Source organism: Canis lupus, chromosome 6, assembly GCF_003254725.2.
Source record: "Canis lupus dingo isolate Sandy chromosome 6, ASM325472v2, whole genome shotgun sequence".
Taxonomy (NCBI): domain Eukaryota; kingdom Metazoa; phylum Chordata; class Mammalia; order Carnivora; family Canidae; genus Canis; species Canis lupus.
The window spans coordinates 38,475,765-38,489,247 of NC_064248.1; the positions used below are offsets into that span (position 1 = coordinate 38,475,765).

The 13,483-nt window shown below is 54.0% G+C and overlaps 1 protein-coding gene and 1 long non-coding RNA gene across 9 annotated transcripts in view; one reads left to right on the top strand and one right to left on the bottom strand.

The window, feature by feature from the left end:
- Positions 1-511: 511 nt before the first annotated feature.
- Positions 512-13,483, bottom strand: part of LOC112640530 (ATP-binding cassette sub-family A member 17-like) — a 78,109-nt gene continuing 65,137 nt past the window's right edge. For 5 of the 8 annotated variants that reach the window (XM_025416902.3, XM_025416901.3, XM_025416903.3 and 2 more), the window contains 8 exons: positions 10,726-10,904; positions 10,080-10,205; positions 9,141-9,335; positions 3,277-3,464; positions 2,176-2,346; positions 1,719-1,909; positions 1,492-1,565; positions 512-978 (listed from right to left, as the gene is read on the bottom strand). In XM_025416902.3, the coding sequence (XP_025272687.1) occupies positions 532-978; positions 1,492-1,565; positions 1,719-1,909; positions 2,176-2,346; positions 3,277-3,464; positions 9,141-9,335; positions 10,080-10,205; positions 10,726-10,904 (1,571 nt within the window). In that variant the 3' untranslated portion in view covers positions 512-531. Of the gene's footprint in view, positions 979-1,491; positions 1,566-1,718; positions 1,910-2,175; positions 2,347-3,276; positions 3,465-4,936; positions 5,679-7,893; positions 8,477-8,531; positions 8,766-9,140; positions 9,336-10,079; positions 10,206-10,725; positions 10,905-13,483 lie in introns of those variants that run through there. The other 3 variants (XM_035717285.2, XM_025416904.3, XM_025416905.3) reach the window with 3 other exon arrangements.
- Positions 12,175-13,146, top strand: LOC112640531 (uncharacterized). Its single transcript, XR_003124085.3, has 3 exons — positions 12,175-12,278; positions 12,383-12,467; positions 12,863-13,146. It is a non-coding gene; the product is annotated as an uncharacterized LOC112640531 (long non-coding RNA).

Below are 13,483 nucleotides of genomic sequence, written 5' to 3' on the forward strand. Positions count from 1 at the left end.
CTACCTCAGTTGAATCGTGGCGCCACTACCTGTCAGCTGTTGAAAGTTGATGAATATCTCTAAGTTTTAGGTTATTCATCTGAATAATACTTCATGGGTTGATGCAACCATCACATGCAGGCTCACTCCTGATATTTGTAGAGACCAGGGCAGAGAACGAGTGGAACCTCACAAATCCAAATATTGAAACACTGAAAAATTGAAACTTAGGTAGCAAACTCGTCAACCTATTCCCTTGCCTTTAGAAGGTATAGCATCATGACAATCGCAGTCAGCCCCAGGCCGCTGCACTGTGAGAGGACATGACCGATGTTCCTCTGAGGCTGCTTTCACAGCCAGGTCTAGAGGCCATGGGGCCACCCAGATGGGACCCAGGGGATCCTTTTCCACTGACATGGAACTAGGTTCTCTACCAGGCCTCTAAGGTGAGGGGCCCCAATCTGGCAGGGAGTCACCTCGGTCCTGAGTTGAGCTCACTGGGTCTACAAGCTGCTTTTGTACTCCTTGAAGCTGTGGCAAGCTGTGTACTCTTTATTTTTGTGAGTAAACTGAGGGAAGTGGTGAGGGAGGAAGAGAGGGAGGCTGGGAGGCAGGAGGGGAGGGAGGCTGGGACAGAGGAGGGGAGGCAGGTGGAGAGGGAGGCTGGGAGGGAAGTTGGGAGGAAGAGGGAGGCTGGGAGGCAGGAGGGGAGGGAGGCTGGGAGGGAGGAGGGTAGGGAGGAAGGAAGGGAGAGACAAGTGGAGAGGGAGGCTGGAAGGGAGGCTGGGAGGCAGGTGGAGAGGGAGGCTGGGAGGGAAGTTGGGAGGAAGAGGGAGGGGGTGAGGTTGATGAATCCTCTGCTGGCTTGTGCTTGTTTTCTTCTTTGGTGACAGGTATAGAGCCGGTGAAGCTCAGGAAAATGTCCTCCAGGGAGACTTGGTTCACAGAGTAGTCGTCCAGCATGAACTTCGTCTTAGCTTGCTCCAGAATGCCAAACACCTGTTGGGAAGAAGGGAGGCCCCTGTGGACGATGGGCATGACAGGGGGAAGAGGAGGCAGCAGAGAGTGGAAAGAGGGAAGGTCTTGGGGTGTGATGAAGCCCCCAGAAGACCCATCTCTTTCAGCTGCCCCCAGAGCACCTTCCAAGGAGTCAGTCCTAGGGAAGTTGGCTGCCTGAGGTCTCAGGGAAAGGCACCGGCCGGGAACAGTACCAGGGGGCAGAGGCCCCACTGGATCTTGAGCTTGTTGTAGGACCCTGGGACTGTGGCGTCCCCTCTCCGGACCCGCTTCCCTCTCTGTGAAGTGAGGGGGCAGGAGGAGTTGATCTCAGAGGCCCCTTCCTGCTTACACATCCTTATATTTTATGAAATCAGGGTGAGCGTTACCATGGGGATGGGAAGAGGAAATGCACCAGCTTAGAATGCAGCTTCCACGCAGAATAGAGAGCAAGTCACCCCAGAAAGCTGGTGACATCACAGGTTTGCTTCCTCTGAGACTCAGGTATACGCTCACCTTGGCCCAGCTGAGGTCAGCCCCGGGCAGGTGGTAATGGACCATCCCCTGGTGCTCATCTTCCAGGACGCTGCCTGCAGGAGGAAGACACCGCGTCCCCGTGAGGGCCAGGCTGGAGGGCCCGGGACCTTGGAATCACGGCCCTCCTCCCTGGGGCAACGACAACGTGGCACCTGGCAGGGATGAGGCCCCGATGCCCTCCCTCGGCAGCAGCCAGCGGCACTCACCCGGGAAGGTCAGGTTCACAAACGCCTTGAACTCCTCTAGCGCCTCCTGCTGCCCGTCGCTCCGGATCTTGGCCCGCAGAGAGTAGCCGCTGCCAAACTTGCTCTTGAGGTGCTGTGGGCTGCCCAGGCACTTGAACTGCCCCTCCACCATGATGGCCAGCCGGGTGCACAAGGCCTCACATTCCTCCATGCTGGGGAGGGGAGCAGAGGCCTGACACAGGGCCGGGCCTGCCGGGGCCTGCCCACTGCGTTGGAGGCTCGCGCAGAGGGGGCCGGTGCGGCGGCCAGATCAAACGGTTCCTGACTCCCACGTGTAGAGGGTGGCCCCCGTGGCTAGGCTGGGGCCTTTGCTCACAGCGTCTGCACCCGTGGCGGCCAGGGCTTCTGCCCACCTGGCCCCACCCAGCCAGCCGTTGTCCCGGCTCTTACCACTGACCCCCAGAGACCCCGGCTCTACCTGTGGGAGGTGATGACGATGGCCTTGCCCGACTCGCGGGCCCGTGAGATAATGCTCCAGAGCAGGCGCCGGGCCATGGGGTCCATGCCGGTGGATGGCTCGTCCAGGAAGATGACCGAAGGCTCCCCAAGCAGGGCAATGCCAGTGCTCAGCTTACGCTTGTTGCCGCCACTGGGAGCAGAGTGGGCAAGGTTGGGGTGAGTGGCAATCAACAATCAGCAGTAGCCCAGCCTCCCACTACAGACACACAGCGCCTCTCTCTCTCTCTCTCTCTCTCTCTCTCAAGGTCCACTGCCTGCCTGTAAGGTGGCATCGTGACTTGTCTGTCTAGTGTATAAATCATGGCCCTGTGGGGGGCACTGGTCCATGAGTCTTCTTTGAGGGTCTCTATGGCCAGGTAAGGACAGAGGGCCATTTAGCCAACTTTTTTTAAACGAACACATAGCATCTACAGTGTGCATGGGGCTGTTGTAAACTTCGTAAGTGTTAACTTGTTTAATCTTCAAAAGATGCTAGGAGGGACAAACACCTGCCTGAAACCAAAGCCACCAGGGAGGGAAGAGCCAAGGACTGCCTCTGGGCCCCCCAGTCCTCTCTGACTTCCCAGTCCTGGGAGTGGGATATGGCCACCCACCTCCAAGGGGCACTGTGCACACCAAGGGGGAGGCTCGGGACTGGCTCTGCGTGGCCCTGGTGGGTAAGCTAAGGGTCGGGGTACACGTGGGTGGCCCCAGAAGACTGAGGAAGACCCCCACCCCCACCCCCGGCCTCTCAGCGGGACATCAGCAGTACAGACCCCAGACACAGCAAGAACGTGTGCTTGAAATACAAGGCTACCAAAACCCGAGGCCCTTTGCCAAGTGAAGGACGATAACACCTGGGACACCGTCTGCTTATCCTCAGCCACCGACCTGCCCCGGGCCACACAGCAGTGCCTCGGGGCAGCCCAGGCCACAGACCCTTTTGTGCTCAGGAGGTGGCCCTCCACCTGTCCTCACAGTGGCGTGGACTGCACGGCTGCCCCCGGCCCGGAGCAGACGGGCCTTGCCCTGTGCTGAGAAGGGTGAGAGTGTATCTCACCGGTGGAGGGGAAGGCCTCACCTGTACGTCCTCACCAGCATGTTTGCGAAAGTGTACATGAGTAAGTCATCGAGGACCTGTTCCACGCAGGCACTGATGTGGCGCTCGGGGATGCCCCGGATCCGGGCAAACATGACTAGCGTCTCCCGGCCGGTCATGTAGTTGAGCAGGGTGTCAAGCTGGGGGCAGTAGCCCACCGACTGGCGTACCTGGGGTTGGAACGCAGCCCAAGAAGGAGGCACGTCAGAAGCCGAGCCGTGGGCTGCATTGGGGCCTGGACAGCTGTGCTGGCATCGCCCCGGCCCAGGCTCCTGCTCTGCCCTGCATAGACCCACATTTTCCTTGTGGACAGATGTGCGCCGCATGGGGGGAGGGGAGCAGCAGTGGCGCTAGGGAGCCTGGGGGCAGCACTGGCTGGTGGCGTCTGCGTGCGGCACACGCCAGGCTCTCCCCTCCCCGCCTGCCTGGCTCAGTGCCTGGCACCTCCCTGCCTCTCCTCACCGTAGGAGCGTCTGGTCAGTAGAAGATGCTCTATTTTTTTCCCCTTTAAAAATATTTCCTATTAGGGACTCCTGAGTGGCTCAGTGGTTGAGCTTCTGCCTTTGGCTCAGGGCATGACCCTGGGATCCAGGATTGAGTCCCGCATCAGGCTCCCTGCATGGAGCCTGCTTCTCCCTCTGCCTGTGTCTCCGCTTCTCTCTCTCTCTCTGTGTCTCTCATGAATAAATAAAATCTTTAAAAAAATATTTCCTGTTAGACATATGACCCGTAAGTAGGTTTTCTCTGTAGAACACTCATGTGAAGGCTGCTGGAATCGTGGTTGGGGTGGTGCGCACCTCCAGACTGTACGCACATGTGTGCTCCCCGCTGAGGACCAGTTGTATACTGTTTATGCCAAAACCATATCATCCTGTAACCACCACTGTGCAAAATTACTTTCCTAACTCAACAGTGTGTCTTAAAGATCTTTCTCAGTCAAGAAACGCAGCTCTAGTCCAACTGAGTTTAACTGCTACTTAGCCATCTGGGGAAGGCTTCTAGATTTTATTTACATATAAAAAAACAACAACACAGGTACGTGTGAGTGATTTCCAAGTTGTCGCCTTTTTACACTTGCAGCAGACTGCCCAGGCCAAGGAGTCCCCTGGAGTAGATGACGAGAGGGGTAGCATTCCGTTTTGGAGAAATAACCAATGCTCTTCTTCCCATCCGCTTCCCCAGTGAGGGGAGGGACCGCTGCGGGTGCCCCCGGCTGGGGGTCGCAAGGCTCTGACCAGCGCAGGCCAGGAAACCGCCCGGGTGGAGAGAATCAGGGCGGGAGGTGCCAGGAATGTCACACAACCAAGGGTGGGGCTTCCCCTGAAGACACCTGCCACCAGGCTGGAGCTACGTGCCGGCAGGAGAAGCAGACGTGAATGAAGATGCTTCAGATGTCTCACTATGCTCGTTTCTGGTAGGTTGCCCTCATCGGCTGATTATAACCTGGTGTTTCTTCTATTTCTTTTTTTTTTTTTTTTTTTTTTATTTATGACAGTCACAGAGAGAGAGAGAGAGGCAGAGACACAGGCAGAGAGAGAAGCAGGCTCCATGCACCGGGAGCCCGACGTGGGATTCGATCCCGGGTCTCCAGGATCGCACCCTAGGCCAAAGGCAGGCGCCAAACCGCTGCGCCACCCAGGGATCCCCTTTCTTCTATTTCTAATTCACTAAAAATTGTTTAGAATTGTGAGTGGGATGGAGTTTTTTCTTTGATTTTGTTTTTAAAGGTTTTATTTATTTGAAAGAGAGGGTGGGGAGGAGCAGAGGGAGAGGGAGGAGCAGACTCCCTGCTAATCAGGGAGCCTGACAACGTGGGGCTCGATCCCACGACCCCAGGATTATGATCTGAGCCAAAATCAAGAGTCGGACGCCCGATTGACTGAGCCACCCAGGCACCCCTGTTCCTTGCCTTTTGTAGCAGCTTAATTGAGACACAAGCCGTGTAGTTCACCCATTCACCACATTCACTCATCAAATATGCACAATTCAGTGCTTTTTAGTACATGTAGGGGGGGTGCATTTATCATCACAGTCAAGTTTAGGATATTTCATCTGCTCCAAAGAAACCCCTGTATCCATTAGCACTCACGCCCTATTGCTTTGAATACCCGGGACCCCTGGCAACCACTAATATACTTCTTGTCTATACGTTTGCTTGTTCTGGACATTTCACATAAAGTGAATCATATAGTATATGGCTCTTAAAACTTAAAAAAATATATTTATTTATTTTAGAGAGCAAGAAAGTGAGAGGGGGCAGGGCAGGGGCAGAGAGAATCCCAAGCAGATTCTCTGCTGAGTGACAGGGGGCTGGATCCCAGGATCCTGAGACCATTACCTGAGCCATAGGCAGATGCTTCACCGACTGAGCCACTCAGACACCCCTAAAATAAATTTAAAAACAATTTTTACAAGGGGCATCTGGATGGCTCAGTCCATGAAGCATCTGACTCTTGATTTCGGCTCAAGTCATGATCTCAGGGTCCTGGACTCCAGCCCCCTGTCGCTCAGTGGGGAGTCTGCTTGTCCCTCTCCCTCTGCCCCTCCCCGTTTGCATTCTCTCTCTCTCTCAAATAAATAAAATCTTTAAAAAATTTATTTAATTCATCTCTATCCAACATGGGGCTGGAGCTCACGACCCCAAGATCAAGAGGCTATACACAGCCCTCGGACTGAGCCAGCCAGGTGCCCCTAATACGTGGGCTTTGGTTGCCGGCGTCTCTTGCTGAGCATGTGTGTCCCAGGTCCATCTGCATCGTAGCACCTGTCAGAGTTCCATCCCTTGACATGGCTGAATGTTATCCCTTCCTGTGGATGGACCACATTTTGCGTATCCATTCGTCCACTGACGGACCCTGGATTGTTTCCACCTCTGGGCTGTTGGGATCCTGCTGCTGTCGACATGCACGTACAGGTGGCTGTGTAGACATAGGCTTTCATTTCTCCTGGACACATACCTGTGAGTGGACTTGCTGGGAGTATGGGGACTTTATGTTTCACCTTAGGAGTATCTTCCTGATAATCTCTGCACTGAGGTCTTCCGTCTGCTTATACTGAACAAACTCACTGATGGATCTGATTTCTGTGCACCAGCTTATTCAGGGCTGCATGTCCCATGCGCTCCGGGCTTCTCTTTCTGCTTGGCTGCTTGTCCTTGTTGATTGTTGTTCTTGTTCTCCTTCTGTCCCCCCGGACTGGCTTATAATCCCCTCATTCTTGCGGCTGTTCCCCTGGACTCTAAAGCGTGTGTCCTTGCTGTAGCGCTGGGCCCTATTTTTTTTCTTTTAAGATTTTATTTATTTATTTATTTATTTATTTATTTATTATAGACATAGAGAGAGAGAGAGGCAGAGACACAGGCAGAGGGAGAAGCAGGCTCCATGCAGGGAGGCCAATGTGGGACTTGATCCCAGGATCCCGGGATCATGAACTGAGCCAAAGACAGATGCTCAACCACCGAGCCACCCAGGCATCCCTATTTTCTGGAAGCTTTATTGTAATGTTCCTAGAGATTTCTTTCTTGTAATTTCTCCTGCTTTGGGGCTGATAGGGATTTATTTATTTGTATCTCGATGTCTTTCATAAGTTTTAGAAGATCACATTCATTTTTCAAAATCTGCTTTACCTTCTCTGTCTTTTCCTTCTGAGACTTCAATTACATGTCTGTTAAAGCTTCTTCACCAGATCCCCTATATCAAATTGTCATATATTGCCGCGTAACGAGTTACCCCAAAACTTAGCCATGGTTTGTTTATTTTGTGGTTTCTGTGGGTCAGCTGGTGGATCCGGGGACAGCTTGCCTGGGTGGTCCTGGGCAGGCTCTGTCATGAGGTGGTTCTCAGCACCCCCACCAGGCCCCCGTCCCTGGAAGCCTAGAGGATCCACTGCCGAGCTCACTCATGTCATGGTGGGCAGGCCTCAGGACTCCCACGCTGCTCTGTGTTGCATGGGTCCCTCCACAGGCCGCGAGAGCACCATCAGGACGGGGCAGTTAGCCTCCCACACAGTGAGAGATGTATGGGAGAGGGTGTACCCCACAGAGAAGCTGCAGCGTCTCCTGTAACCCAGTCTCAGAAATGACCTACCATGTCTTTGACAGGATTTTGCTGACCGTGTGGACCAGCCCTGGTCCAGCATGGGAGGGGCTGGTTGGGAGTGCAAGCGCCAGGTTGGGGACCCCTCAGGCTGTCTTAAAGCTCTTACCTTCTCTTGGGTAGCTTCTGCCTTTTTGACTCTCCAGGCTTCTCTCTAACTTATTTTTTTGAAGAGGGTCTTTGTCTTTTATGCACATGTACCTGGTTATTTATTTATTTTTGTATATCAAGCGTTGCCTTTGCAAAATTGCTTGTAGAAATCATTTGAAGCCAAAGATGGTATTATTTTTTTCCCCAGAGGTTTATATTGGCTCCCACCAAGTGCCTGGGAGCTTTGGTGGCTTAGGGTCCCATCAGCCCCATTTCAGGGATTGACACGAGTCCAAGCCATTTTGTGGTCCTTGGAGGAGCTTGTCTACATGTGGCTCGTCCCTGTGCCTCGAGCCCAGCCCTTTGGCGTCACCACTCCAAGAAAGGATGTGCTCACCCTGAACTCCTGCCTGTCGTTTCAGCATCAGGAGCAATCCTGGGCTCCCAGACACCCTGACTGGATGTGGTCGCCTCCCTGAGCCTCTCCCCATCGTCGCTCCTGGCTCGGGAGTCTTCATTGTCTTCTCAGAAGGCTCCCTAGAGATGTTTTTAAAATTTGGTCCTGTTGTTATAGTTCTTGCAAGGAAGCAGGTCAGAGTCACATAATTTGCCATTACCAGTCTTACCCATAATCTGTGTAATAGCAAAACAGTTAAAATGAGTGGTAAACGTCGCACGGCCTGGAGAGGCCTACGGTGGCTGTGGCTGCTCGCCCAGCTGTGGGTCCCTGAAGGGGCTAAAGATTCAGAACAGGCTGAGGGAGGTTCTGCTCTCCCTCTGAACATGATTTCACTTGCGGACATTGAAGCTGGTTTGATAAACTTGTCGGCGACACGATGGCTTATGCTGTGAAGAGGACACCTTCCATCGTGCCACAGCGGCTTGGTCTCTCCCTGCACCTTTCACTGGCTCCACCAGGTGCCGACTGCCACCGTCACTGCCACCTCCCTGCACGACCAGGGCCCGCTGGTCATTAGAGCTCCTGACTCCAGGGGCACCTGCTGGGCGTTCATGGAATTGGTGCCGGCAGTCGCGGTCCCCAAGGAGAAGCTCAGGTGTGAGGAGGGGGACGTCTGAGCAAGGCCGTCTAGGAGGCCCGCGGACACCTGTCTGGTGCACAGGACTGGGGTCGACCTGCGGAGTGGCTACGTGGCTTCCTCGGCAAGCAGGGGACGGGCTGCGGGGGGCAGAGTGACAAGCGGGGCCAGGCGGGGCGGCCCGTGGAGACACAGAGGTGGTGCTGCGGCCCCGAGGAATGCCACGGCCTCACGGGCAGGCGAAGAAGACCTGCGGCGGGCACATGGACCCCAAGGGTCTTGGTGGGACGAGCTGGAGCGCAGGAGGAGGCTGCAGCTCCCGGGGGGGGGGGGGGCGGGGGGGGGGAGAGGAGGGTTGGGGGTCAGTGCAGGCCACAGGGAAGGCAAGTCCCACGGCTCGGGAGCCTCGGCCTGGGCGCCGCCGGAGGGAGATGATGGGTGGGGAGCTTGGGGAAGAGGTCCGGATGGGCGTGGGGCTGGGAGTCACGCGTCAACCTGACCGGCAGGTGCACCCGCCCTGCGTCTCCCCTCCCCTGCCCCCCTCCCCGTGTGTTTCCGCACCCCCTCCTGCCAACACAGCTGCGCCTTCCTGGGTGCCACCTCCTTGTCCTGGGTCACACCCTACCTCCCTGATGTGAGAGCGGATGCTGAGCCCTCGGAGAAAGGCGTCCCCAGAGGTGATGGGCTCGTCCCCAGTCAGCATTTTGAAGATGGACGTCTTCCCGGCTCCGTTGAGGCCAAGAAGGCCAAAGCACTCCCCTGCTTGCACGGTGAAGGACACCTTGTTCACGGCCAGCAGGGGCACCTTGGTGGCATAGACCTGAGAGACCCGAGGCAGAAGGCGTGCACTGAGGAGGCCGCGGTCGGCAACCCGGGGCCACCCTGTGCCTGGCGCCCCGTCCCAGGTCAGGTACCAGCCGGCCCCGGGGCTCAGAGGAGCCGGGTGAGGCTCTCTTCCCCTCCCGGCAGGGCTGGGAGGCTTGCTCTCTCGCTCCCGTCCCCGCAAACAGAGACCTGGGTCCCCAGGATGAGCCCCTTCCCTTCTGTCCTGGAGGCTAACGAGAGCCCTTTGATGTTGGCCTGACTGGTTGGTGGGTGGGTGGGTTGGTTGGTTTTAACAACCAGTGACTCTAGGAAAGCAAAGAATAGGAACAAACATCCTGGATGTTTGAAGGGTCTCTCAATAAAATTCTGGTGCGAGCTCTGGGGCCGACTCCCCAGGCTTGATTTGAGCTATCAGAGCCCCCCCACGATGAAGTCCCCCGAAAACTGCCTTCTAGACCCCAGAGAGGGTCAGCCAGCCGTGTCTAACGCCGAGGCTTCCTGGCCCTCCCCCACGGCCTGCTGGGGACCCCCAGGGTCGCTATGGAGGCCCAGGCCCTAACCCCTGCCTTGCGGCACTTTGAAGGCCCACAAGCCGGGATGTGCCCCCTTGGCAGAGGAAGGCTCCCTGGGGCGTCGGGCGGGAGAGCTGACCAGCAGCACCGGGCCCTCTGGCGGCTGCGTCCTGTGGAAGGGCCACCAGGGCAGTGGCCTTCGCTTCTCGAGGCCCTACTCACTTTACCTTTGACACTTCGTGAAGAACCAGTGGGTTTTCCTGACGCAACTTTTTCAAATACGTAGCCACCGTTGTTGCCTCCTGTCCCACGTCCTGCTCTAGGGGCTTGGAAGGTGCGTCTGGCGATGTTACCTGCTCTCCGGAGACGGTGCGGGGTGTGACCAGTGCTTTGTGAGTCAGGGGGCAGGGGCCGAGGGGTGCACACCGCCGCCCCTCTCTCGGGGACCCCCGGGATGTGGTTGCCCTGGAAACGTCTCGCGGTGTTGGCTTTGGGGGAAAATTAAAAGACTTGAAGCCTGGGGATATCGAGGCAAAACAAATTAACCTTCTCCAGAATTTCCTTGGGGGGCTTTCGCCTCTGGGAGGTGTGCAGCCTGGGAGCTGTCGGAGCAGACCCTCCGACGGGCTCCTGGCCGAGTCGGGGGAAGAGGTGTTGCGGAAAGGGGACTGGTTTTGGGAAGTCCAAGGTCTTGTCCCTACTCAGCTGACCATGGTCACGGGGGCCCCCCAGTCCTCTTCCTCCCTGTCCCCCGGCGTGGGCCCTGGGGGCGGATTAGACGGTGTCCAGGCTCCCCCGGATGCTGACCATCAAGGCTGCTCCCGAGCAGAGGGCCAGCCCGTCAAGCTGAGAGTTACACACCGACCCACTCACCAGTTCTCGCTTCTTGTTGCAGGTGGAAAACCTGGCTTTCAGCTCCCGCAAGATGTTGGTTTCAATGAGGAAGAGGAAGATGAGATAGACGGAGCCCAGGATGGCCAGGGCCGTCAGGTACTTCCCCATCCCGAGGGACTCCCAGGCATAGATGCTCTCCTGGACCGTGAATCCCTCTGCTAACAGGGAAGAAGCACATGTTGCCAGTCCTTGGCTGGCTTCCCAGCCTTGCCTCACCTCGTGGGTCGAGTGGCTGAATTCCTACTGGGACAGACCCCTTGAAATGACACGTGAGGGTCATCAGTGCTGATGTCCCGGCAGGTGGTAAACTTGAACCGTATTTTGTTCTTCTTGTTACCACCCATGTTCCCTACAAGTGATGCAGTAAAGTCAAAGTCCCCACCCTGTCCATATGACAGTTGCTCAAAATGCAAGATATTCCTATGTTTGGCTCTTTGATCATTTGTCAGCCACTGCAGCCTCAACCAACTGGTCATGTCAAAACATCCAGGAGCCTCTGATCCCCACTTTGTAATCTGATCTACCTTAACATTTCCCTTTATTTTTGTTTTAAAGATTTTTATTTATTTGACAGAGACAGAAAGTGCAAACAGGGGAGCAGCAGGCAGAGGGAGACGGAGCAGCAGCCTCCCCCGCTGAGCAGGGAGCCCGACGGCAGGACTCGATCCCAAGAGATCAAGACCTGAGCTGAAGGCAGACGAGTCACTGGGTGAGCCCTCCAGGAGCCCCCACATTTTCCCTTTAAATACATGTAGTAAAAAATTATATCATAAATACACACTCATTGGAGAAAAGGGACAAGTATGAGGGAGAAGAGAAAGGTACTCCCTGGGGTGCCTGGGTGGCTCAGTGGTTGAGCATCTGCCTTTGGCTCAGGTCATGATCCTGAGGTCCCAGGATCCAGTCCTGCATTGGACTCCCATCAGGGAGCCTGCTTTTCCCTTCATCTGTGTCTCTGCCTCTCTCTGTGTCTCTCGTGAATAAATAAATAAAATCTTAAAAAAAAAAAAAAAGATACTCCCCTGCCCCCAAACTATTGTTACGGTTTGTGTGTAATCCTTTACCCTTCTGAGACACAAGCTTTTAAGATATAATCGGAATGATACTCTGCATTATTTTCTCCAACTCACTAGTTTCATTCAATAATATATAACAGACGGTATCAGGACATAGAGATCACAATAATAAAGAGCTCTGGCAAAGGTAAATACACAGACAATTATAAAAATTAGTGTTATTGTGAGTTGGGTTCACAACTCCACTTGCAGTTTTCCACATGATTGAAGAAACTGATGCATAAACACAATCATTAATCTACATTTCTGGATAAACAATATGCAACAATTGGAGGCGCGTGGGGAAGGGACTGTATAGGAGCAGTTTCTGTGTGATTGAAGTCACGCTGATATAAATTCCAATTAGAATGTTGTAACTTGAGGGTGTTAATGCAATTCCCATGGTAACCACAAAGAAAATAGCCCAAGAATATGCACAGAAGGAGATGAGAAGGCAATTAGGAAATCTCTTATGAGGTCCCTAGAGAGGAGGAATTCACAGTCACAAGAAGTGAGGTGGTGGGTGCCAAGGCCTGGGCACGGGGAGGTGGTGTTTCATTGGGACAATTTTGGTTTTGCAGGATGAGAAAAGTTCTGGAGATAGCAGTACTGCAGTGTGAGTGTGCCCCATGCCGCTGCATTGTAGACTCAAGAATGGTTAAAATGGTAAACTTCATATACATTTTAACATAATTTAAAAAATGAATACTTTAGGGGCTCCTGGGGGGTGGGGCTCAGTCAGTTGAGCATCCGACTTTTGGTTTCAGCTCAGGTCATGATCTTGGGGTTGTGGGACCAAGTCCTGAATCAGGCTCCAGGCTCAGTGAGGAGTCTGCTTGAGATTCTCTCCCTCTGTGCCTCCGCCTGCTCATTCTCTTTCTCAAAAAAAAAAAAAAAAAAAAAAAAGAAAGAAAAGAAAAAGAAAAAAAAAGAATGATTTTAAAAGGTATTGGAAAGAAATTGGAACCCTCACATGTCCCTGGCAAAGGGTAAAATGGTGCAACCATTGTGGAAAGCAGTTTGGTGGTTTGTCGAGAAGCTAACCACAAATTTGTTCCTAGGTATATACTTCAGAAAACTGAAAACACACTCACCCAAAAGCTCGTACATGAACGTTCGCAGCAGTATTCATAACTAAGGCAGTGGAAACAACCCATCTGTCCATCACGTGATGAACAGATAAATTGTGGTCTGTCCACATGCTGGAATATGATTCAGCCATGAAAAGGGAACAAAGCTCTGACACCTGTTACCACATAGATGAACCTCAAATGCATTATTCTGAGAGTGGTCAGACACAAAGGACCACATATCATGTGCTTCCTTTGCTGTGAAACGCCCAGAACAGGCAAGTTCACAGACATAGAGAGCAAGGTTAATGGTTGCCAGGAGCCCGGGGTTGGGGGTGTGTGGGGGAAAGGCTGTGAATGGATGGTGTTCCTTTCTTAGGGTGATGGGAACATTCTGGACTTGAATCATGGTGATCCTTTTTTTTTTTAAAAGGGTTTTATTTATTTATTCATGAGAGCCACAGAGAGAGAGGCAGAGACATAGGTGGGACTCCGTCCCAGGACCCCGAGACCATGACCTGAGCCAAAGGTAGACAAGACGCTCAACCACTGAGCCACCCAGGTGCCCCGGATCACAGCAATCCTTGTACAACCTTGTGGACATGCCCAAAC